The sequence below is a fragment of the Mycteria americana genome, chromosome 2 (assembly GCF_035582795.1).
Source record: "Mycteria americana isolate JAX WOST 10 ecotype Jacksonville Zoo and Gardens chromosome 2, USCA_MyAme_1.0, whole genome shotgun sequence".
Taxonomy (NCBI): Eukaryota; Metazoa; Chordata; class Aves; order Ciconiiformes; family Ciconiidae; genus Mycteria; species Mycteria americana.
In genome coordinates this window covers 23,932,969-23,959,430 of record NC_134366.1, presented here as the reverse complement: position 1 = coordinate 23,959,430, position 26,462 = coordinate 23,932,969, and the positions used below count along the sequence as shown (strand labels likewise).

The 26,462-nt window shown below is 35.3% G+C and overlaps 1 protein-coding gene across 9 annotated transcripts in view; it reads right to left on the bottom strand.

The window, feature by feature from the left end:
- Positions 1–26,462, bottom strand: part of MINDY3 (MINDY lysine 48 deubiquitinase 3) — a 61,965-nt gene that overhangs the window by 25,962 nt on the left and 9,541 nt on the right. For 8 of the 9 annotated variants that reach the window (XM_075492716.1, XM_075492717.1, XM_075492720.1 and 5 more), the window contains 8 exons: positions 25,083–25,140; positions 24,451–24,624; positions 20,620–20,671; positions 18,551–18,665; positions 18,051–18,124; positions 17,511–17,590; positions 11,589–11,659; positions 10,309–10,389 (listed from right to left, as the gene is read on the bottom strand). In XM_075492716.1, coding sequence (XP_075348831.1) covers positions 10,309–10,389; positions 11,589–11,659; positions 17,511–17,590; positions 18,051–18,124; positions 18,551–18,665; positions 20,620–20,671; positions 24,451–24,624; positions 25,083–25,140 — 705 coding nt within the window. Of the gene's footprint in view, positions 1–10,308; positions 10,390–11,588; positions 11,660–17,510; positions 17,591–18,050; positions 18,125–18,550; positions 18,666–20,619; positions 20,672–24,450; positions 24,641–25,082; positions 25,141–26,462 lie in introns of all 9 variants that reach the window. The other variant, XM_075492724.1, reaches the window with a different exon arrangement.

Genomic DNA, 26,462 nt, shown 5'->3' with positions numbered 1-26,462 from the left:
AGTCAAAGCTTTTGGGCTAAGACTTCAGAAGGTCTTTAAGGGAATAAAAGAGAAGTTTATGCCTCTCCCCTCCATCTACTCACAAATACTGAATGAACTACAAATTGATTAGGGTGTAATAATACCTGCTCCACTATCACGACTGCTCAAATAAAAAGGATAGTTTTATTATTTTGGGGAAATTTGAAAAATATGCAAATACATGCAGAAAGCGAAAGTGTAAAATTATTGTGAACATTAAAAAGCCAAGGTATAAACACCCAAATGAGAAAAGGGCTTTTGAAGCAGAGTTGTATTTTTCAGGCCAAGATCTACTGTGAGCTAACCATTAACGCATACACAACTTGGAAGTCATCAGACGCCAGAAGGATTCTAAGTTGTGCTGTATAATATTCAGTAGCAATGACCCAACAGAAGGAAGGGGTCTGTAAATCAATTATGCAGAAACATATATATAAACAATACATAATTTCAGAACATTACCAGCAGACTGCAATAGCTGCAAACATAGCCTGTGCCAAATGCAGAATCAAGACAGCAACTGGTAAACGTTAATGTATCAAGTGAGGTAGATATGCTTTGTGACCAGCAGAAAAAAAAAAAGGTAATGCAACATATGAGAGCACGTTATATTAAAAAAGGTGTGTTTAAGAAAACTTCAGGTCAGTGCTCACTGGATGGCTGTATCCCAATGCATTGCTATCTGAGCAATAGCATAAACAATACTTCACTATTTAATACAGCTGAAAACGGACCTAAAGTGATAATTGTGGCATAATTGAGTAGGACTTGTACTAGGAAAAGCCAGGGCACCTGACTAGTGGAAAAAGCAAGTGATGAAAAAGCCATCAGCATTTTGTTTTTCACTTGATTTGGAATTAGGAGTAACAATTTTTTATGCAACATGTTTCTGTAAATATAAATTTGATTGATATTTTAAAACTGCAATGCTATTAAAAACTCTATCTATTTATTAATCATATTTTAATAATGAGCCAGGATGCCTATTCCTCCAAATTTGAAAAACAGAGCATCTACGTCATGTGATGACTCAGGCCCAATATCTTCACTATTGGATCAAATATAGCTGGAACCAACATTGGTTTCACACCTAAAAGGGATACAGAATGGCACAATGATGTTCTCACAGCCCTTGTTTCTATGCTATATGTTGACTTTCAGAATTTACTTGACAGTGACTTATAAATTATACAATTGCATTTAGCAACGTCTTTGATGCATTTACTATTTGCAAGCCACTCTGCATATACTACCAAAAGAAAGAAAAAACTAAAATGTGTTTCTTTAAAAATCAGCCTTTCATTTGATAGGCTAACATACATACAAACTAGATGTTGCTCATATCCTCCTTCCTGAAACAGGAGGCTATCTATAAATCCTTCTAGATGCTAGTAAGTACTCTTATGGGGTAGGACCCAATCCGTTACTTTCCAGTCCCCAATTTCAGTTAACATATGAAAGTCGTTCATTCTAATATGAGGAAAAGGAAAAAGTACTCCTCAGGACTGCTCTGCCTACAAATGTACAGTAAACGAGCCACCATTTCTATACTGCTTTGTGCATTTTTCATAACAGGTGCTTTACACATTCACCACTACAATCTATTCCACTAAAAATATAGCTAACTAGCTTTCATAAACAAGGTATCATTTAAGTTATAGTCAAAATATTGTTTCATGGAGATGACTGCACACTAGTCTCAAATATATTCCCATAGCCTACTGCTAACCTTTAAAAATCAAACAAAAGTTTGTTTCTTAACCAACTGAAATGCAAACTCAGCAAATGGAAAGTAAACAGAGCACGTGCTTTGAAGGGAACTAGGAAGTTGGAAAACTGCATAAATAGATGACTACTAGAATAATTTTTCTTTCTAATTGTATCTAAAATAGACTTGAAATGATTAAGAAATACAATTTTTCTAAAAATGGTTAATGTGATATTCATGGTCATTACTTGAGCACATTTTCTTTGTAAGTTTTCCAATTCGGAAGTGCTCCTACAATATAATAAATTGAGAGCTTAGCAGTTCATGGGAAATTCCTTCACTTTTCATTTGTGGATCTAGAAAATGTTCTCTTCATTGCGCTGGCTTTCTTTCCTTCCTTCTTTCATCCCTCCTTCCTTCCTTCATTCCAAAGGGCATCTCATGCAACAAGTGGTAGTGTTTTATTTTGAATTTTTAGATCTAAATTTTGCTGGATCAAGAGTTCCTATTGGAACTGCTAGAACTACTCCTCCTGCCCCATTTTACAAGTTTTCACCTAGGCTTGGAAACAGAATGCAAGGAGTCAGTACATAGTCATTCTCTCATCTACCTCAGCACAAAACAGTATCAAAACGTGTAACATTCCAGGAGAAAGAACGCAGTGACACAAAAATTGGAACAACTCAAACAGATGAAAAGTGATAACATCTAAGCAGCCCTACTCTCAACTACTTCATATATAAAAACTGAACCTCCCCTTCTGAAAGAAAACAGATGGATGAGAAGTCTTTTCCCAAAAGGAATTAATTTTCTTATTTGCTTAGGGGCATATACAATTACATTTCATGGTCTGTATCAGCCAACCGTGAACAATGTCCTGAAAAGATCATTGTGAAAGCTGTATATAATGGGATGAATGTTAACAAATTTCTAAAACTTTAGAGAACATACAGATATGACTAAATGGCTGAAATTACTCAGAGAATTGGGGTAAACACAGTGAATACAATTCTTTTAGGATGGTAAGTCCCAAATAATTGGTTAGCTTAACATTCAGAGTCTTATAGCTCGGTTTAATGAACTCTACATTACAATTTCTATGTCTCAACTCTAAGAACAAATAATGCAAAACCTCATGACTGAGTTACCTCTTTATGATCTGAGCAGTAAGTCCTCATAATTGCTACTCATTATTATGGGATGCACAGCACTTCTGACAAGAGCAATACAAGCATTACAGGACCTTGACCCAATTCCTAAATGTTCTCGCTTCAGAGTTTTTGCCACAAATTGTCAAAATGCCTACCACTGCCCAAAGATTCATTTCTCCAGTGTTCAAAGATGTCAACCTCTTTACCATCCAGCCTCAGGACCTGGAAGACCACTCAGAATGCTCTTTAATACTTTTCACATGCAATTTCCTCAACATACATGGGTATATTACTGTACTCCAGTCTTGATAAAAGTCAATCATGTGGCCTTAGATTCCATGGTTATGGCTTTCTCTTCCTAGCTCCACAGCTTTAGTTAATGTACTAGGCTAAAAAAAAAAAAAAAAATCTTTATAGCTGGATCTCCATTTCAAGGCCTCTTTATAATTGTGTGGCAGGGACTCAGACCACACTCCATCCTTCTAATAATACCTGACAGATCCAAAAATCCTGAGTAACTAGAGTCCTACCTGACTCTGGAAGATGGAGTGATGATCCCACATCACCAACCCTAAAAATCAGAAAATCCAAGTCAGGCCCAACTAAAATCCTGAAAACTTTAGTACAGTCTCTTGACTCTCTTTGATTTAGGATGTAATAATGTATGTCGTAATCACAGTGTTTCCAGTCTACTGCATTAGAATATGATTTGGCCTCTGTAACATCTATTACTGGATTTCTTATGGTACAATGATCTCTGAGTCCTAACCTTCTAGCTCTGCAGATCAGCCCCACCTGCCGACCACAGACATGTACACCTCTATCTTCCCACTCAACCTTTCTGTTGTCCTCTGCGTATCTCTGCTCTTCTTGGAAGTCCAGAGTTCTCCAAGACACTTTGTAGGCCTGAAAGGATGTCAGGGAGGTGGCAAAACTAGAATTAGTTCTTTATCTCTTGGATTGGAGAGGGCATACTTGGCTTCTTCACAACCTTTTCTTCTTTCCCAAACCTTGTGCAAGACATGAAAAAGAACATGTCCTGTAGAAAGTTGGTATAGCCACTCTGAGGAGCTTTGGTTTCTCCACTATCTAAAAATTCTTTTAGTACAGTTGAAGTACAGAGCATCAAAAACTAAGAGGAGACAGAGAGATCTGATTTTTCCTTGCAGCAATCACAGTTGGATGCTCATTCCAACAACGTGGGAAATGGCAAAATAAAAGGACACAGAAATGTTTCTCCTGAGCAAAGCCAAAAATCATATGATGGCCAAAGTTTCTCATGAAAGCTACCTTCACTTAAAGCCAAAACTACATTTCTAATGAAAAAATTGAGAAATAGAAATACAGAGACTTCATAAATGACAGTGCTCCAGATTTGTTATCTGTAGAGAAAATAAAGCCACCATGACTTTGGGTAGATTGATGTCATGAACTTGTTTCATTAAAAACAAATATGCCACCACACACTGTTGCATCACATACAAAGTCTATTTTACTACAATGAAAAGTTTAGACAAAATCTAGAAGTTACTTAGATAAATGCTGGTGTGAAAATCACTTACAAGAATGAAAAAAGCACAAGTTTCCCCATAGAAAACTTCCCAAACAAACAATGAACAAGAAAACTTCCCAGAAGTGCCTGTTCATAGAGAGAAACACACATTTGTAGTAGGAACACATTAATGCAAAAGTAAAATTTGAGTAGACCCACAAAGAGCAGAATAAGGTTTCACAGTTATGCTCTGTGATCTTGCAAAGCTAGAACAGGGTAGATACGTTACAGAAATATTTTATTTTGAGGTGCTCGCTGCCAACTACAAGACCATCATTCTCAAGAGACTTGGCCTTTCTGCTAGGAAACTTATTCAGACAAAGCAACCCTTATGAACTACTTTGTTATTCAGAACAATTTAAATTCATTTAGCAATAGCATTTACACTATGAAGCTTAAACCAACCAGTAGAGTAACTTCAGTTCTCTTTAGGGGCCCACAGATCCCACAGGAAACACCCTGCTCTAACATTCATTTTAAAAAGGGGTCTTTTCCTGCAGAAAGGAGCTCTTAAATTAACACCTAATAGAAATACTTGATGATTCACTGCTGATTTAGCCAGGTCAGAGCTATTGTCAAGAACAGAGCAGTATTTTTCTCCCTGTCCTTAATCAGCACACAGAAAATTTAAACCCTACTTTAGCCCAGAAGTTATTTCTGCAGTTGCCTCATGGATCTATATTCTTTCTACCAGATATCCAGACTGTCTCAATCAGAACCAATTCCACCTACTCATGGAAACTAAAGACTCTGAAACCACACACTCTGTAGCCATTTCCTGAAGTGGAATTCTTCAAAATCTGATTTTGATTTCTTCTCTGATGAAGAAAGACTTTTTCAAAATCTGATACCTGCATTCACAGGTCATGGGAGCAAAAAACAAAATGAAGGGTGTAGATATTTTTCACTACCTTCCCAAAGTAGAAGAGTTCCTAAGTTAAAGGATAAGTATAATGTTTTTGGATATACATAGGTTACTTTTGCAGAGACCAGAGTTCTTAACACATACTAGTAATGGTTGAATTTTTACACATGTATCTTATTTTCTTTCATGGCCATTGACATTCTCTGTTGGTGTTCTGAGATTAAATGCTGTACCCAGTAACACTCCCCCTTAGCGCAGTTCTGGTGAACACCACTGACCCAAATTCAGGATCTCCTATAGCAGTGTCAGTATTTGCTCGTGTCCCTCTGTTGAACTTTGATCGAAAAGATTGTTTAGGAAGAGAAGTGAATGTTCTTTCTTCTGAGAGACAATACTATCAAGGGTGCTGGCGAAAGGCCCTGAGAATATGTAGAACAGGTTACAGTGATCAAAGTTAGAAAAATGAAAAAACGTAATCCGAAACTGTAAGTACAGTCCCAACACAGCAAAACAGGCACACTTTCCTTGAAAAGCAGTAATTTGTAACTTATTCAGATGTCTCAGCCAGGAGTTTCCTCTGCTTATCTGATTCTTCAAGTCTAGAAATGCTACAATGCTGTAATTGAAAATGGATAGCCAATTCTGTTGTGGCCTGTGTGCTCCAAGACCTGGGAACAGACTAAGGGAATTTTTGAAAAACTTACACAGCTCTGAAGTGTCCCTACGGACAGTTTCAATCACCTGAAGTCACCAGACAGACACTCATTCCATGCTGTCTTTTCACTTTCAAAGAGTCTGAATTCAAACTTCCAGACCATGCGAGTTTGCATGTCAGCAGATAGTATTTAGAAAGCAGCTATTAACCTGCTGTTGTTCTTCCTATTGTTTGCACTGAAACATTTTCTTGTTTCTTCACATAACATTTCAACCTGTTGGTATTCTTTTATACAGTGTCTGACCACAGTCTGAGATTCCTGAAAGTTCTGAATAGTCTCAGCTTGTCATAACTTCCTATGTTACAAGTATCATTAAAATAACCAAGAACTGACCAAGCATTTGATCCAGAGCATCACAGCCTTATCCCTACATTAAGTAATTTACAGCTGCCCCACTTCTCACTCTCTCTTTTCTCTACAATAATAAAAAGACTGTAACTTTAAAGTTGATTTTTAGAGGACATTTACAATACTGTCTGTTTGTGCTAGCACAATCTGACAGAGCATGCAGGGATACTTAATGTGTCAAATGAAAGCTTCCTTGTTTGTTTTTGTTGGCCTGAGGCCATTTGAAAGTTTTCTTATTTACTGAAAGGAAGGGAGGGCAGGGAGAGGCAGAAATTATGGCTGCTTGGTTTAGTTGCCTATGAAGAACCTACATACTCACTTTTTCAGGGAAAATCTACCTTGCTGCAAATGCAGACTCCATGACCACTCGGAGTAATTTATTTTTTCAGTAAATGTTAAATTTGGATTGCTGAGCATCAACCAACTTTCTGGCCTTATACACACACAGTTGTAATTGAAAGAAAGAAAATATGCTGATACTAATTATGGTTCCCTGCTAACATTCCCCCCCCCCCCGCCCCCCAACTATTCATACAAGTTTTTTCAGCTCTATTATGATACACATCAGTATCACAGTTCTGAAGAACTAACTATTTAGGTAATGCAAATGTTTGTATGTCCTTTCCAACTTCATTACACACTCCTCTGCAGAACAAGCTGTAGTATTTTTGCTTAATACAGTCTTCCTTAGAAATTAAAATATGGAAGATGTGAGGTGAAGCTTCATTTCAGATGTTTCCAGATTCTATCTTCTTTCATCTAGAAAGAAGACTTCCACTGAAGTGGGTGATAGTGGATCAAAACATTATGATGATTATTCTCATGTTCCCATGTTTTGTATAGATTATCCACTGCATTTCAACTTGTTATGTCTGCATGGTTGCCTCCAAAATATCTAACTGTAAATAATTATTTGGCTGGTGACAGGTCATCTAAGTCCCAGGAAGAAAAACTACTGATATTTGATATTCTCTTCAATAAAATGTGCTTCAAACAAAATTGCTGTTTTAAGGAAGAAATTATTTCTTAAGTAATTTCTTTCTACCTCCAATTCCTTGTAGTAAAATGAGGCTAATAATATTTCTGTACATACCAAATGAGTTTTGACAATCAAGATGTGGAGATGAAGACCATGCAGATAGAATAAAATCTCTCTTATTTTAGTAATGGGGGAAACTGCTGACCCACTGGTAGACTTTCATTAAAACTAGGCATTGACTCAGCTGTCACTGTTTAAGGCTATTCCATGCAGCAGCAGTTACAAGAGAACTTAAGCCCAATTACATGCTTTAGTTCATTTTTTTATTTTCACTTTAAGCTATAAGTGTGATCTTCAGCCCAAAGATGCTGTGCTGCATTTTGCTCATTCATTAAAATCCACTGAAAATGTAGAAAGTTTTAGAATGGCAGCTATGGACAGATTTATTTATTTTAGAAAGTATGATTGAAAAACATTTCTCTGAAAGTCACTGCTACAGCAGAATGGTCTACATTTAGAGTAATGCAAATATATTCTGGCAGACAGCAATAGATGTCTATAGTATTTAATTCACAATGTTCTGAGATAGAAAAGCAAGGTAGATGATCTTTCATTCCACAGTTAAAAAGGACAATGTTTATTGCTGTACTCCACATCAAATGTAAGAATCTGAGTGAAGCGCCTGAGTACTAAAGAACAGCAGCCAACTTTCTTTGAGTAGGGTGTTATGCAGAATTTGAGTAAAACCTTTTTCTTGTTGAACCTCTGTGCTCAAGAAAAGTCCCCGAGTAGCAAGGAAGATTCCGTCCCGTTCCATAATTTTCCCACAGTACTTGTCCATAGTGACAGTATCCTAGGAAGATTTCTTTTTTCTAGGTTTCTAAGCCCAATTACTCAGCTAATGACAAAAGTGACTACTATTCTGCTTAATAATTGCCTAATGTTCTATTTAAACATAAGAGTTTAGGCTCCTGTACATCATAAGCAGCTTGAAAGACTTAAAGCTGTATTTGTTTTTTTCAAACTTAATCTGCACTGCTTTTGGCTCCACAGTCCATTTTCCTCTTTCCATTCTGAAGATTTCTTTCTCATGTAATCAAAGTCACCATCAAGCTAGAAGTTACATCCTCAGTACCAAGCACCATCTAGACAACTACACACACTACTTTTACAACTTGCTGACTAAACATTGGCAATGAATTCAAGTTTCTTCCTGTAGTTTTTGGCATGTAGTTTCAACTGATAAAATAATGGATTGCTGACACAATTCGTATTTCCACTGTAGCTGTCATCTCTGCTCTACCTGAAATGCTCACCAACCTCCCACTTTAGAAAGGGTGAGGTCAGACATGCAAAGCACATATTCAAGGACTCTTGGAACTTTAACACACCTTCAGCTCCTACTTCTTTTCATCAAAAAAATTTCTAGGAAATTCTTTGCCAAACCTATGTTGCTTCCCTTTCCTGCTTTTTAGTTCCTAGATATTAATCACAAGCTGAGCTTTCCACAGTGTAAGTGGAGTTCAGTGAAGAAAGAGGAACCAAGGTGTATTGAAGGCACCAGATGTTGATGCCTAGTTACTTTAAACCCAGCAAACAGCACTCAACATCCTAAAAGAAAGAGCATTAGAAATGGATTTCTACCTGGAAATGGTCACTGTAGACACAAAACATTAGAAGGTGTAGTAACATTCTGGACAGGTATGCTTGGCTTGTGTAACAGAGCAGTTATGCCTATTTGCATCAGACTGCTATCTATATGACAAGGTACTGACTTCAATGCTGTAATTCAGAAAAACTGTGGATAAAATTTCAAAATTGAAATAAAAAAACTCTACTAGGAAAGACTGGGAAGAGAGTAAGGCAGAAAACAACCATTCAAAGGAGGATAAGGATTTTTCTGTTACCATGGAGTAGGGAAGAAAGAGCATTTATCAGACTCAAGGAATTCAGGGAAGTTCTAGTATAGCATTTGCATCAGAATCTGCAAAAATATTCAATGTGCAACATAGACTAATTAATTTAAAGGATTTTTTAGTTGAAGTTTAAAGGTAAAGAAATACTGCTACACATAAACTTCCAATGTATTGTGGAGGTTTGTTTGTTTGTTTTTATAATAGAAATCTCTTAGTTTGTATGTCTTGTTTTTAAAGATTAGGCTGAAGTTTTTGTTACAGAAATTCAACAGCTCAAGAAATTATGGCTTTAACTTTGTCATACGTTCTAGTACTTACTTTCAAGATTTATAGATAAAATATTCATTCATTTGTAAGACTTAAGCACAGGAAAGTTCATTCCTAATAAGCATTAATAAATATACTAGTAAGTACCATTTAAAGTTTCAATAAGTATTTTTAATCAGAAACAAGTGTGCTATAGAAATAAAAAAAATTTAAGGAAAACAATTTACAATCTGCAACTAAAGAAATAGGAATTGTCTCAGAAAATTTGGTCTAAGATTTTAAACTGATAACTCATCTCAAAAGCATTTTGTATGTTTCACAGATTACAGTACATATCTGATAGAATAAATATAAGGAATTATCACAACAGTCCTGATATCTATTTTTAATCTAGAACAAAAAACTATGATTATAGATTAAAAATTGTGAAACTACTGTCACAGAGATTAAACTACTAACAGGCACCTACACATAACTATTTCCTTTTTATATCTCTCTTGCACTATAGAAATTTAAGACAGTACTTATCCCAATTATTGTGTTCTAAAGCTTACCCTTCCCCTAGCCCAATATATTAAGCTAGAACCGAAAGACTTCACTAAAATTTATGAGATATCATTAAACCGTTTGAACAACTCTGCCTTCAAGGGCAGGCTTAATTAAAAGGTTTGGTGACTACATTTTTACATTAAAGCCACATGAAACTCACATTGTAGCAAGATCTGAACTTTGAATTTATGTGGTGTTTATCTGCCAGAGGTTACCAAAAATCACATCTAACATACCTTGGCAAAAAAGACTGTGAGGTGTGTTTCACTGCCAAGTATCCAAATAGGAAATTTTGGAGATTTTAAATAGGAGCCAACCTAAAAAGGTACAACAAAATCAGAAACACAAAGCAAACCCAGAAAACTCAACTAGTTAGCAATCAAGTTAATGACAATTCAGTTAGTGAAGTCCCAACTGCTCTGAAAACTAATATAAAACGTTCAATAAAATGACAAAACAGTGTAAAATACTTAGATTCTAATTTTGATCACCGATTCCTGTTTAACTTGGAAAACAACATAGCTTATGATAATTAACTGAAATAAGACATCAGTGAGAAAGTGGTATCAACAATATCCCTTATTTCAAACTTGGAGACATGCTTCACACACTGCACACGAGTAAGTACTCCTACACTTAACAATACTATCATCGGATGCTAAATAGAAGGTAGAAGTCCACTTGACTTATTAGCTGGTTTTGGATTAATCAATTCAGAATTGACATTTATTTAATAAAAGAAGGGACAGTTAGTTACAGTCAATATACCAACGTTCCGCAAACTACATAATCCTCTTTAACCCTAAGTTAAGTTAAAGAAATTCAACAGAGATTGAAAAGGAAGCAAAGAACAACCAAAAACCCTTTTGAAATTAAGAGTATTAATGCTGTTGCAAAAGTAGTATTTGTAAAGCACAAAATTTCTCAAATAAAAACCTTGAATCAAGAAATTCTGCGTCACAACAGGAAGAAACAATATGGACTAGGTTGCACTTCAGTTACTTTCAGATGTTCACAGATAAATACATAAAGTAACTTTTAGGTCTTGAATATATTATATTCAGAATATATTTACTTAATAGTAGTTTTACCATTTTTATTTATGGCTATTTATTTTAAATGGAAGACAGTGATAGCATAAAAAGAGAACAATAAGACTGCAACATTCACAACAGCAAGCCACTTCGGGACTTCACAGTTTTATAACTATCTACATAACTTGCATTAAGCATTATGTTAGTAAAAACATAGCTTCTAACTAGCTATATTAAATTGGTGTAATAAAGTTCTAATTTAAATAGCATCAAACAACATTTACTCAGTAAGATGCATTTAACAATTCTATTATATATGTTTTAATATAGTAGTATTCTCAGTTTCAATTTGAAGTTGAACATACTTCAAAAGTTCTTTAATATCTCCAATTGTACACAGTGAAGCTTTTAGTAATACTGTCAAAGAAGCCCACAACACCTTAATGACAGAAAAAATTTAAATTATGCAGAAAACAGCTTACCTTACAATATCTCAGAGATTCCATCAATGTCAAAAAGCCTACTGTTGCCTGTTTATGTATACCAAGAAGTTCTGTTCAAAACAAACCACAAAATTTATTCAAGAAAAATCTGCAAAGCCTCTTTTAAGCCATTTTTCTTACTTTCAAAATTGGTCAAGTAACAACAATTTTTAAAGTCATGTGGTTTTTAGCAACAATGGCAAATCATCAAGGTATAGTAAAAAAACTAAAAAGGTTTAATAATTTCTCTCTCTATAAAATAATAAGAGCCAAATGGATGGTTTTAAAAGTTCAGTGTTGATAGCCTCTTTTCAAAAGTTGTTGGATTTATTAGGAGATGAAGTACTTGTAACTTACACCAAAATTATTTGCAGAAAAATTTAAGAAAAACAGCTATCTTGAAGGGGAAGAAAACATATATATGCATATATGTAGTTTTCTTTCCTTCCTTTTTTTTTTCTTTAAGAGTTGCCTGGCTATATTTATCTTAATCATTTCACATGCTGAATAATAAAATATAATTTTGCAAATAATAGTTTTGTTAGTAGGAAAGAAAGCATTCACTCAATTTGATTTTCTGTACTGAGTTCCACTTAATGTATCATACAGCTGTCAGGAACAGCTGAAATATTTATGTACTACTGATTGGAAGAGCACTTACAGAGCCTTATTTGAGGCTCTCTAATAGAGAATGAGAAAGTAATTCAAAATTCAAGCTTAGAAACTAGTTATAATCATAAGGATTTGAAGAAGCTCTGGGCTTACATACACATAATCTCAACAGTGCAAGTACTGTCTACTTGAAACAGCTCTGCTAGGTCCCCAAACATTGTCTAAACAAAGAGCAGCACATGATCCTGCAAATACACATGGGAACATACACCATGATCAATTTAACAAGAACTGTGTTTCCTTTTTTCAGAGAACATTGACTTTCATATTTGAAAGTTCCTTCTAAAACATTAATTCTCAACTATATTTTTTAACATGTATCATTCATGTACAACAGCATAAAACTATGATGTCTTTATCCATGGGCTAAAGCCTCAGGACCATTAGCAAGTGAAAGAAACTGTTCTAAATTTAAAAGATTTCTGGACTTCCAGAAATCAACTATGCATTTCATTGCAACTCGCAATGCTAGGCATGGTATGCCATGCTTCTTTCACCAACTTCCAAGTTGACCTCACCGAATTTTGCAACAGTGCAGAACAGTTATTATAGTAATGGTTTAACTTTTTCCTCTACTGTTAAGCCAAAAACACCCCAACTCCAAAAAAAACCCCAAACCCTAAAAACTTACAAACGCTAGCTTGTTCACTGCCTTTGTGGCCTGGAAGTACAACTCCCTCCTTAGAGTTGTCAGCTATACTTATTAAAAGGCTCTCTTTGCAGTGCAGAATTCTTTGATCTGAAACTGTGCTTTCAAGGATTATCTTCAGACTTGCTTGGAATTAAAACATTCAGGTGTGCATAGATAATACTTTGCAGAACCCCATTACCTCACTGACTTACAGCTGTGTTGCTATAAATTGTCATATGCTGAGACAATTCATCCTTTCTTTGAGTCAAGGGCAAGAGAGCTAGTCCAATTAAAAAACTAGTAAAGGAACCTTCAACTAGGGAATAGCTGTTGTTCAGAAATAGCACATCTGTATGTGCAATGAACGGAAACAAATGGCAGAAGAAAGCAACAGTACATTAAAGAAATAATTTTAACACATCACATATATTTCTTAAAAATCTTTAACAAAAATCAATGAAAAGTTCAGTCTGCTAAAGAAAGGCTTCAGATTTAGGAGCTGATGCTTGGAACAGAACAGCAAAGTCACATATAAATAATATTTACTATTCAGAAAATGATTCAGAAAAAAAATCAGATTATTAAGTATTCTGTTCCCCTAACAGATAACTAGATGAGAATTCTGACTGATAACTAGAGAGAGCTGGGATCCTGGCTACGACAGTAGCTGCAGAGAGTGAATATCCTGAACAGCTAGTAGTCAAGCTACATAGATCATGTATCTGAAAGCTATTAGGCTAACTTTAGCCTGTAGTCACTGGTCTACCCACGCCTCCTTCAGAATTAGTCAACAGAGAAGACAGACACAAAAGCAAAAATCACTCTCAGATGACTTATGAGGAAACAAAGGGAGACTAGCTGCCCTAAATCAAAGTTCATCTTGTGAATATCCTCACCCCACAGAAAGAAAAAACACCCGTGGAAGAGATCTGATAACACCAAAGATCATCTAACAAAATGAATATGTATGCCTCTTGTCAGAAGTTAGTTTCTCCTTTTTTTAAAGTACTTTTGCAAAGTACTCAGATTTCTAAAAAGGTAGAAAACCTGAGCCTTTAAAAAAAAGTCAGGCCCAAACTAATGATGGTTTTAAAACGTAATGGGATTGCTACCAACTGTATCAAAATACCGCCACCTAGTGACAACATCAAACACCACACATTCTTGGCACTAAGGAAAAGCTGTTACAGCATTATTTGTATTCATATTAAATAGCTACACTTCACATAAAAACGACAGTCTTTAAAAAAGGAGGGGAAAAAAAAATCTACCTTCCCATATCTTCCTACTGTGGATAACTGTAGCAAGAGAACAGATTAGAATAAGAAGAAAGGCTTAAAGGGGAATATGTAGATATTCAAAGAAGAGGGATCATTTCACTGGTATTTGTACCAGTGGTGGCCAAGAACAATTCCAGTTAATAACTCCTGTCCTATTTGGAAAATATGCAATTCTGCAAGAGTCAGAGCTCTGAGTATAATCTGCAAACTATCTGGTAATTCCTTAAGTTTGTAATTCAGTATGTTCTTTGTCACTGATAAAATTACTGACAGTAACTTTAAAATGGCTTTAAAATAATTTTTAAGACTTCCTTATTAATTAAAAATTGCTTATCTAAACAGTTGAACTAGAGGTAAAGTGGCTTTACATAACTTCTGAATAAAAATGTAAGGTAAGTGCCATTCTGAAAACTCAATTTAGTAAATGTGTTTACTTATGATAATAGCATCACCTATCTAGCATTTTTCCTGTTCCGGCATTGCAGCCGAAACTTCTCACTGTTGCTTCACTGCTGCCCCTGCAAATACGCCATGAACCACTTCACATCCACTGCTTTCTGCAGTTCTTTAGCACCACCTTTCCCCCATGCCCAGGGATACCTTTCCTGCCTCCCAGTTTCAGAAGTTCACCTACTGATTACACCTAATCACAGAAGTACCTGAAATCTCTTTCCATTATGTTTCCACATGGAAAAAATCAAGCAGCACTGGCAGTTGGCTCTGTACAATACTAATGTCAAACCTTCCAACTTGTAGTTGCTTGACCAGAGGAATTTAAGGCAAGTGACCAGTAACCAAACCAGAAAAACACACATAAAGCCAACTTCAGAAAATAGTCAGCAAACACATTCAGTTCTTGTTATTTTGACACCTGCAACCCTTCTACATGAGAAACTCACAGCATTGGCAGAAAGGAAGCTGAAGGCTACAGCCAAAGAGAGTCAAAATACAGGAGAAATGATTGAAAGAGAAAAGAAAATATGATAAAAAGAATTGCTAGATAAAGGAAATGTGACAATGTATCCAAAATTCAGTCTTGCCTAAGAAGCTGTGAAGAGTACAAGCTGTTCTTTGTCCTTTTTGATAGACTACACAAATCGCTTTGGAATAGATACTGATTATAGACTTAAGACAGTGAATAAGCTGGTTTTGACTCTAATTATTCCAAAGAGTTGAAAAAAAATAGAGGGCTCCCAACAGTGGTTAAGTCCAATTACTCAACTGGTGAAAAACTAACAGGACACATAATACCAGATTCTTAAGATGTACTAAAGATTATTTTTTGCTCCTCCTCTCCCCCCAAAGAGAGTCAGATGTTTCTATGGGAGTTCTGGTTCTGAGGCTTTAAGGCAAAATTGACTGAGAACCTAAATGTGGAATATTACTGTGTGAAAAGAGTTCAGTATTCTCAGAAAAGAAAAAAATTCCAACTTGGATAACTAATGAATAAGGTCTACCAGAAGGATAATCTGAAAGACAAAGGAGGGAATGAACTACAAGATTTCAAACCCAAGATATATTAAATTGCAGAACAGCAAATTATCCCAACGTAAAGGAAAGTTGCAAGAACAATTCAGATTGGTTGATCATAATTCATATTCATAAATCATAATCTAAAAATAAAAAAGAGAAAATTAAAAATACTGAAGAGAACACATGGATAAAACCATGAAGGCTAATTACAACAAATTTCAGTTAGAAAGGGGGGATGACAACAATGTTCTATACATGCAGCATGAATCAGTGTAGGAATTGACTGATAACACAAAAGAAAATGATACAAAGAAAATACAAGTATTCAAAGCCATCTTTGCTTTAATTCACAAAAATGTAAATGATGTCGTATACTCAAGATTATTAACAATGAGATAATGGTGTCAGCCGTAAAAAAAGAACAAAATTGGCTAAGAAACCTGTAAATAAGACAGACATGTTTAAGCTTGCATATCCTAATGAAATTCACTATATAACACTTAAGTAGCTAGGCAAAATAAGTCTCTGAATCATTAATGATTACCTTACGTATCAAAGATAAAGGAGGTGTCGGGTGACTAGAAAAGGGAAAACAGGGTACTTACCCTAACAAAAACAACATAAAAAGCTAGAGGAAAAACCCAAGAGAAAGGATTATTTTAACCTCCAAAGGGTCTTGAAACAAATTAGTAATCAATGTGCATGCACTAGGAAGGACCAAAAAAAAAAAAATCAAAAAAGCAGTCAGTATAGGGTCATCAATAATAGACTGCAATAATCCAATCTAAATGTCCTGGTAAGAAGTCTATCAAATACGGGTGAGAAGAGTTAGATACAACATCCAAATAACATTCTGATAAGTCTGATACTGAAGTACAGCCTGTATAGAATCATAATCAAGTGGAAGTCTAAAAAGTCTCAAACGAGATTATACTACTTGTTCATTGTCAACCAGAGCACTTCGATTCAGGTCTTGTATGGATCTGTCTTGAACCTCAGTTCCAGTCAGTATTTTCAGTGATGACTTAGATGATAGAAAATCCTTGTAAAAAACATGCTGATGAACCAGAGATGGACTTTGTAGCAGTGGCAGACACTTTCAGAATGCAAAATGTTCTGGCTTTCAGATCATCTTCTCTGTTTGTAAGATGAAATGCAAAAAACACAGAAGCCCCCTAATCATCGTGGTGACCCTCCACTGGACTCGTTCCACTATGTTTTGGGCTGGGGAGCCCAAAACTGGACACACCACTCCAGAGGTGGTCCTGCAAGTGCCATATAGAGGGAAAGAACCACCACTTCCCTCCACCTGCTCGCTATCCTCCTCCCAATGTAGCCCAAGATGCAGCTGGCCTTCTTCGCCAGAAGGGCGCACTGATGACTCGTGCAACTCACTGTCCACAAGGACCTCAGGTCCTTTTCTACAAAGCTGCTTCCTAGCCAGCCAGTGCTGCCCTGTTGCATGGGCTTATTCCATCCCAGATGCAGGACTTCACATTTGCCTTTGGTGAATTTCATGAGGTTCCTGACTGCCTACTTCTCTAGCCTGATGTGACTGCTCTGAATAGTGGCCCTGTCTCCAGTGCATTGACCAACCTTCCCAACTTGCAGAGACTGCACTCCCTTCTATCATCCAGGTCATTAGGTACCTTATAATTTCAACCTGTAGCTGACAATCCTGTATTCACTGATATTAACATCAGAGATTTTGTGCAAGTAGGTTCTGTTTCCATTTGAGGTCTGCTTAAATCAAAGGACAGTAAACAAGGAGACTACCAAAACAGAAATAGAGCATATTCCAAATCTGTAGGTCAGCATCTCAAAGTACATAAAATTTATGACAAGCATAAACTAGAATCAACTTACTCATTCCTGAACATTCTCTGTCTCCATCCCACACATTAGAAACAGCATGCCCCGTCAACAGGAGGTTAATCAAACTTTGGCTATATAACAGAAAGAAATAGCCTATTAAAAAGGACATACAATTTATTTCGGAAAAAGTGGTTACCTCTAACAAATGAAAAAATTGTTGTATTACCTGGACAGCTAAGCAGACATTCGCTAACTATATTCCTTTAATTAGCATGTATTTGTAATTCAGCAACGCTAATATGATCTCCACTCTTTCAATCAACAACTTGATATAAAAATGTAGCCCTGAGTTTCAGAATTATTCCTCTGAAAATGCAGCAATAACAGAAACATTTCCTCAGAACTGACGCACAAAATGGAGTAAGCAGTGAAAAAGGCACGCTATGTTAAGTGTTGCTTTTAGCTATTATAAAGTTATAAATTAATCTGTTGTAATGTCAATAATTTCTGAAAGAATGACCAGTTACAGAAACATAAAAAATTAGCCCACTAATCTATTTTAAGTGGTAGCAACCATATTTTGCAGCTTACCTTCCATGACCGTAAACAGGATCTATCAATGGCTCAGTTGCATCTTCAATTTCATTTTTTATGTTTTCAATACCCTGCAGAAAAATTACAAACATTTTTTGCTCTCTTAAGGAATGAATTGCAACATCTACAACAACAGAATCCAATAGTAAAGCATTAGGAGGCTGATGTTCTTATATAAATTGATACCTAAACACACTTCTTTCTCTTGATAAGAGATGTTAGGGATACACAAGGAAGGACATTTCCAAGAATCTGTAATTCTCCCAGATCAGAATGAGAAAGAAGAACAACAAAAAAAAAAGACTGAGCTTTTCAAGTTTTTATGCTGGAAAGGTACTGCAACATGAATGAGATACCATTCCATTCATTTATCTAGATTTGACTTAGTTTACCAGTTTAGTCTTCACCTTTTACAGAAAAAGGGTTACATGATCAAACTTTCTCTTAACAAAGAAACAAAACACACACACACAAAAAATATCAAACAACCCACAAACCTTTGTCAGTATTACAGAATACAGAAAGAGCAATACTCCAAATCTGTTTGTCCACACTGAATATTGATCCCAAACTGCATCCTTCAGTTCAGGGAAGCTTTTGAATGCTCGTTTGCTAAAGACAAAAAAAACCAACAGAAAAGGAGCATGTATTTAGATGAAGCATTAGGATAGTGTCACAAAGCACAAACAAGAACTACTAATACCTAACACGAAAATGTTCCAGTAAAAGCAGAGTAAATCTGGTGTTATATACAGAATGACACAGCAGCTGTTCTGGAGTTACTATAACTGCCATAGAGTCATAAGTATTTACCCATCAGAAGAAGATAAATAATTCTGGAGCAATGTGCAAAAAATGAACATAGTTTTATATAGTTTTATATGCAAACACTAACCATAAAGTTACATGCAATTGTGAAACAGCTGAGTGGCTTGAACCAGTAATTCTACAAAACACTGTTAGTGAAATTGGTGACCATATGTCACCAAAATAACATTTACATTACATAGTGTTCTGAAAGACATTCAGTCCCTAAACAGTGGAGAAAAAAAACCTTCCACTTAACCAGGTAAGATTATCTTTCAGGCTTTCAAAGTAATTATTACATTTCCTATGAGAATTTTACTTTGTAAGACTCTAGCTTTGGAAGAAGCAAAACATTCAAAACCATGAGTGGTACATTAACATTTGAGAAACTACCTGGTTGTATAATAGGGTTGCTGCCTGGATGATAAGGTAATACCAGGTGATCATATGTTTAAAACTGAAAAAAGTAAAATAAAATGAGAGGAAAGGAAGAGATCCATCAAGATTCCAGTGAAGTAAAACACTTTATATTTCTTGGGATATTTAGAGCTAAATACTGCTTTTCAGAACACAAACATTAGTTTTTATTGAGTAATTCAAACTAGATCACACTCCCTGCTTATCTTCCACAAACTTAGGTATATTATTTTCTTTTTTATTTCTTGCACACTTTTAGTAAGTCTTGTTTAAAAAAGAAACAAACATCTGCAAAAATATATCCATAGAGGGTTTACTCCGGCTAACACTTCAGATTTTTAAACTACCTTTCATCATCAATAGAGCATATAAGGCATACAAGGTATGCAAGGCAAAGTCAGTTCCGAAATCCATCACTCAGCTTGCTCTATAGGCGTATGCCAGAGCATTCATTTCCAGTGAGGAAGACTGAGAAAAACTGAAGTGAGTACCACGAGTCCAAAGACTCAGGGTGTGAGTGGGAGGGAGGGTGAGGGCAGGAAATTAGTGTTTTGATCAGATAAGGTTACAAAAATTTTATATTCTCCTCTTTCTTCTTTCTCCATATGACAATGGTTTTAAAGAACAAACTATAATTACTACTGATACAATAAGCAGTCAGTAGTTATTTCAGTTCTAATTAGTAACATTTTCCATCTCAAGTGCTTTTTGAAATTCTGTTGCTCTTTTTTTCCTCTTTGGGGATTTATTTCCATAACGATTACAACTGTTCACTGTGAAAATAAAAGGCTGTTACCTTTAAGGATAAACTCACTAGAACTGTAAGCTCTGTATTTACACCCCAAAAAGATAACAGTGTTTAAGGTATGAAACAAAAATCAGTCTTGTATATGAAACATTTTTATGAAAGTTTCTTACATTGTCTCAAATCGGGAAAAATACCAGATGCCAATTTTTTTTCAGTATATATGTCACAAGTATTTCAGACAGAATCACCTGTGAAGACTCTGTATAAAAAATTGAGGATTAACATCTTTAACTTAAATGTGAATCTTAATTAGCTGTGTTCATATACTTGAAATGCACAAGTTATTCGGCCAATTTCGCACATTACATTGCTCCAGTTTTATTTTAAAGCTTAATGCTTATGCTCAAAATAATATTCCATTTTAAGTGGTAAAATGCAAAGAAAAAACACCAAAACCCCCAAACCAAAACTTGAAATCCAAGTTTAACCTGACGTGTTACACACAAAAAGTTCCTCCACATACCCCTTCCGGGGCTGTGAATATTAGTGTAACTTCAAAATATTGTATTTTAAATGTTCCAACATATTACTTACTGAATTAATGCATGAAATCGCTCAAAGCCAAGCTCTTCGACAGCCAAGGCAGCTATACACAAGAGACACTTTTCAGCACTACACATGGCAAAAAAATGACACAAGATACACACAGCAAGCTAGTATACTTTCAAGCTTTAATTCTATTTTTAATTTTTAATCCTCCCTTGACATTTAAATTTTTTAACTGATTAGTATAAACTAATTTACCGCAACATTAAGATTCCACCATACAAATTAGTGAGAACATTTCTATTTGGACTAATCAATTTATTAAAAGCACAAAGCTACTGGAGTGTGTAGACTTGAAAATATTTGTCAAATACTAAGCTGTTGATTTTGTACAAAACGTGGCTGTCACAAAGTCATCAAGCATATGCATACTATAGATATAATTTTGCAGGTCAACAAGAAGTATTACTTCCTAGAAAAGCAAGCATGATTACTTGGATCATTTCATCAGTGTAGGTAAGCTGTATTTTTTCTTCAAATATAAATTTCTGTTAATGAAATTTTGGGTTTTTTTCCCCCTTTTAATGCTTATTTATTACAAACAAATGAGTAGAATTACTCTACACAGTGTTACACATCCTGTTTTTAAATAAATTCTCATTGTTCTCTTTTAATAATGGATAAAAAGCCTTTCAAATAAGTGTTGTGCCCAAGACAGAAAAAAAATACAGCATTAGTGTCTTCCCAAGTTCAACATAGGCTTTATACCTTTGTTCTCCTCACAACATTTCCAAACCAAGGAGATGAAATGAACTTTTAGAATCAAATTTTCTTTTATCAACGGGAAGTTATACTTGCCAGTTGTGTAATTATCAAATTCTATAGGCATTCAAATACTAAGATTGTAGCATTCTTTAGTGCCCTCTATGTCCATAAGGACTTTATCTTCCTGCTAGTAGAATAATATACAAAACAGATAGATCTGCTTTCTGATAAAGGCTACTTAATGACGAGTATTTACATAATGTCTGATCATCTAGCTACTGCATTTGACTGCATACAATTCATTAAAGACCTGAAACCATTAGGGCTAATACTACTGATCAGTTCTTCCCACAAGAATTCCAGAAAAGGCTTTTTATGCCCTTTCCGATTGTATTTTGAAAGATGCACTTGATTTGCCTACATGCAAATACAACTGATTCTCCAGCAATAGAATACTTTCATTTTCTACTTCAGAAATAACGCAGCAGTAGTCTTAAGAGTATTAGTTTTTGTCTTTTGAAAAACTACAAGGAATTGCTAAAATTATGTTACCAAGAGCAAAACTAGACTTAAGAAAATGTATTTTTAAGACATTTTAAAAAAATATGAAACAATGAATCTAAATTGTAGAAAATGCCACAGGAACTAACCCCGCTCCAAGAACATATGTTTTGTAAGCAGAAAGTTAGAGGGACTAAATCATATAAAGCAATCTTTGAACCTGGGAACTTGCACTACTACAGCCAACGCATGGCCAACAAGAAGTCACTGGTATACACCACAAAAGCAGATGAAAAATGCTATTGCATTCAGTAAGTGTGCTCGAATCCACCTTTTGTTCACACAGCAGGATGATAGGCAGTTTCATTCTGTTACTACAGAACAGAGTGAAATGGTAAGAGAACTACTATTTGAAACAAACGGAAAGAAGTAGAAATCCTAAAGAGAACTGTAGCTATACATAACCCAAACAAGGCTAAATAAAGACAGTGCTTAGCAGAGGAAAAGAACAAACAGCATTAGAACATGAGCTGTATGACAAATACAATTGTATAGAAACTGTTTTACAATGATACTCTATCATGCTGTGTCTAATCATATTTCATGGTTTTATTATAAATATATTCCAATATTCAATTCCCAAACAGCAGTAGCCTGCCATGTGGAGCTGTATCTGTAATACTCCCCCCCCCCCCCCCCCCATAACTCATCTCTTAAGTCCTACCAACTATGACAATGCCTGTTTCTATTTTTATTGATTACAGCAACCAAGCAAGAAATAAATTTATTCCTTTGCACTAGCAGTAACAGAAACAAAATACCTTCTTCTCTTTGTCCCAGGCCTAACCAGGCAAGAAGCTGGTCTATAGTTAAATAACAGGACAGAAAAGAAAAAAAAAACAACCTAACAAATATTTCTTAAATCAGGAAGTGTATTGCATTATACATATAAGGTAAAATACTGTTTGAACTGTAGAGCGCATACAAGAGGTACATTCAGTGTCTAGCAGGGAACGCAGAATATGAACAATAGAAGAGATTAACGTTGCTCATGACAAAAGCAGACTGTTCATGGCAAATCTATCCTGCTCTTCCTAAGCACATTCCATGGTACTAAGGACAAGTCAGGCAGAACTTGTAGACTTGTACAGAAATACGAAAAATGTAGATATGTAACTTAATGGATTAGTTCATTAAGTGTCAGTGTTTAGAGTAATTATTAATCGAGTGTGTGTTTAAAAAGACTTTCTGCTGAACATTTTCTACAGTTAAAAGTTCTTTAGAATAAGGCAATATATTAATAAACAGGACAGTAAAAGCCTATTGATAACTAGGCTCTGCTTCACTTCTTCTTCAAAGGAAACTTCATAATATGAGCAAGAGCTTCAGAGACAACTGGAAAATCCACATAAATTAGGAATTTCAAAGTTACAACTGCCTTATTATTATCTTGTAAAGGAAGATTTTTTTTTTTAACAGAAAAGTTGTAGATACAACTGTCTTTATAATACTTTTTCTTAATAAAAAAACCTGCTCACTTTGGAACTCTTATGTGGTGATCTTCTGTTTTTTCAATTAAGTAACATTTCAATTATTATTGTTTGAGCCTTCTAAAGCACATGGAGCATTTGATAGAAGCAGATGAAGATGACTTGTAACATAAAGAGCTCCAGCACTACTAATTGATATAGCTAGCTGCGCACGTATAAATCTACTTGTACAATTCTTACTTCGTAGTTATGCCACAAACTGCTGAATAACATATTCCTTCCATCAAAAGATGGCACCTTTATAAGCATGTTCTCATTTGAAGAGTTTTTCATACTTCTTAAGGGACACATTGGGAACAAAAAATAAAAGAAAAAGAAGCTTATCTTTTAACGTGTTAGATATCGCCTATTAAAAGATTAAGAAATACATGTCTCAATGATCATGTATGCACAGATAAACTTTCCATGTCACTGGCTCCTCAGCAGTTAGATACGACTGGGTGCCATATCTCAGTGCAACAGATGATGTTCACCACATACTTGATGTCAGTAACTAATGAAGGAATCAAGACATTTGCAAAAAGCAGGTAACCAAAAAACTCTAACCTGCAAAAGAATTCTGTTAATCTACCAGAAGGTGATTTGATTAAGCTGTTTTGGTACTGCATAGAATCAAACAAAGGGAAAAAGACTACCTCTCCATAACAGGGGATCCAGAATATTTTAGAACAGATAAAGCTTTGCACAATTTCCTACAAAGGCTCTTCTGAAATAAAGCAACAAGTGACAAGTTAAAATATTCCTCCAATGTTAGGAAGCATGTAGATTTTTCCAAATTAAAGACACATCAGGTCCCAATAAATGACAAAATAAAATCAAAAAGATTATGGAAATTGCTCAAATTCAAGAGAAACATGTATGGTAGAACTCCACTGATAGATAGCACATTATTTTGACAAAAAGGATCAATGCCTCTAATTACAACAGACAAAAATCCGTCTATTGCTAATAGAATCACAAAGGCAAAAACCCCATCTGTGTAATAATAAAAAACAGCAGCCCCTCAAAAACAACATAATACTTTACTAAGTGATGGGTAATTCAGTATAGAAATACATCTTACAAGGTTGTTCCTCTTGACGACTAGATTCTGCAGGACTTTCAGAAATACTAGCAGTTTCTTCAGTTGTTTTTCCTCTTATCCATGTTGCCAGAGAGTACGACTCAGAATTGTCAGAGCAAGCCATTTCCAAAATATCACATAATGTATGACAGAGAAGGTTCTTCTGCTCCTCTTCTGAAAGATCAGAAACCTAGATGAGTTCAATTGCTGCTAATCAGTATCTTATATAAGCTAATAGTATCTTTTTTATACATTAATGTTATCTAAATAATTGAGTTTTACTTTTATCTTATTAATTATTAATGTTAATTGCTGTTTGACTATACTGGACCAAAGAATTATAAAGCTGTCTTTAGAAAAATGTGTTTTAATATGATTTCTAATTCATTCCCTTTCCTAATAACAGATTTCAATCAAATATTTATAAAACACAGAAGTACTATGGACAGGCATAGACCTCACGAATGGGAGTTTAGAGACATGTAGTATACATACTGTATGCCTCATAAAATGGCATGGGAGCATACTTAAACAAAAATAAAGTGTAAAATATTTTAAATTCTTTGTACTAGGACATGCTTTACAGATAATTAAAACAGAAAAAATAAAGAGAACAAAAGAGGTCTCAGTACCTGGACAGTCTCTCCAAGTAGACTTTTCGCTGGTAAAAAGCCTCTTCAAAAGGAATGCCTTTGTTATCAAACCATAAAATAATATTAAAATACAAGACAACACCAACTTTTACATTATGTGACAAGCTCTATACCAAAGCAATTTTGCATATTATTAGAAGAGTTTCAAGCTGCTCATTGTTCAGTAAGAGACCCTGAGCCTGCACTGTTTACTGATTTTTCCCATTCAAACTAACTACAAAGATGGCCTCATACCTACATTCAACATTATTGAGTTTGAACCTCAAGCACGCTTCAAATACACAGAGTGCATATTTACATAAACATCTTCCAGACTCACAGGACTGCAGTAATGGAGGCACAAATATTTTGCAATATAACTGATGAGTACTACAAGACAACTCTAGTCACTCAGACAAACCCCTTTAGTAGTTAAAAAGCCCACCTCTTTTAACCATTGCAAGTCATAATTCGCAGATGAGATTAAAGAAAACCTGTGCATCTCCATACCCCTGCTTTGTTTTCCATCAACACTAATGTTGCAATTAAAAAAAAAAAAAGATATGTTCTAAGTTACAGAGAAGGAGCAATGAAAGAACAAACTTTGGGAAGCAGACTCTTGGTCTTTCTAACTACACTATTAGATGCTGTTTCAGGTATTTGCAGCACCTTAAAAATAGCTGCTTCAACTTTCACTTCTTCCCTGACAGACTCACCCTGTTCTCCCATCACAGATCTTCCGCACACCTTTTTTAGTAATCCACAGCAGCAGTAGGCACTGCAAGATCTGTTTGATCCCTTCCTCCTTCCCTAGCTGGAACTCAGCTCACTTTTAAACATGCTTTAAATACTTAATTTCAAGGAAGTTGAACTACACATAAATCTGGAAAAACACTGTCTAGAAGAACATTTGATATGGTAAAGACTTGGCACTGCCTTTAAGGAACTGGCTGGTCCTATTCTTTACTCTCTCCACTCCCCCCAAATAAAAGACTTGTAATTCTAACATCAGAGACCAGACACTCTACATCTGGTTTTAAGACCACAGAACTAGGCAGAGCCATGCTACAGAGTGCAATTCATAATAAAATATTTTTTAATTGATTGTTTACAACCTAAACAAGTGATGCTCCTTACTGTGGTATAAGTCTTTTGGTGGGACCAGCATTTAGAGTGTCTTGAAGTAATCATAATAGAGGTTTTATGACTATCACATTACACACACCAGAGACTCAAACAATTCCACAACGAGTCAAGTGCAGGTTACCAGAAAAAGTAATCTGGCCCATGACTCAATGTCTGCCTGTCTCTACAGGGTGCTCCTAAGAGAATGAAGAGCAATCGCAGATTAGACAAACTGCTCTAGCAGAACAGGTCCAA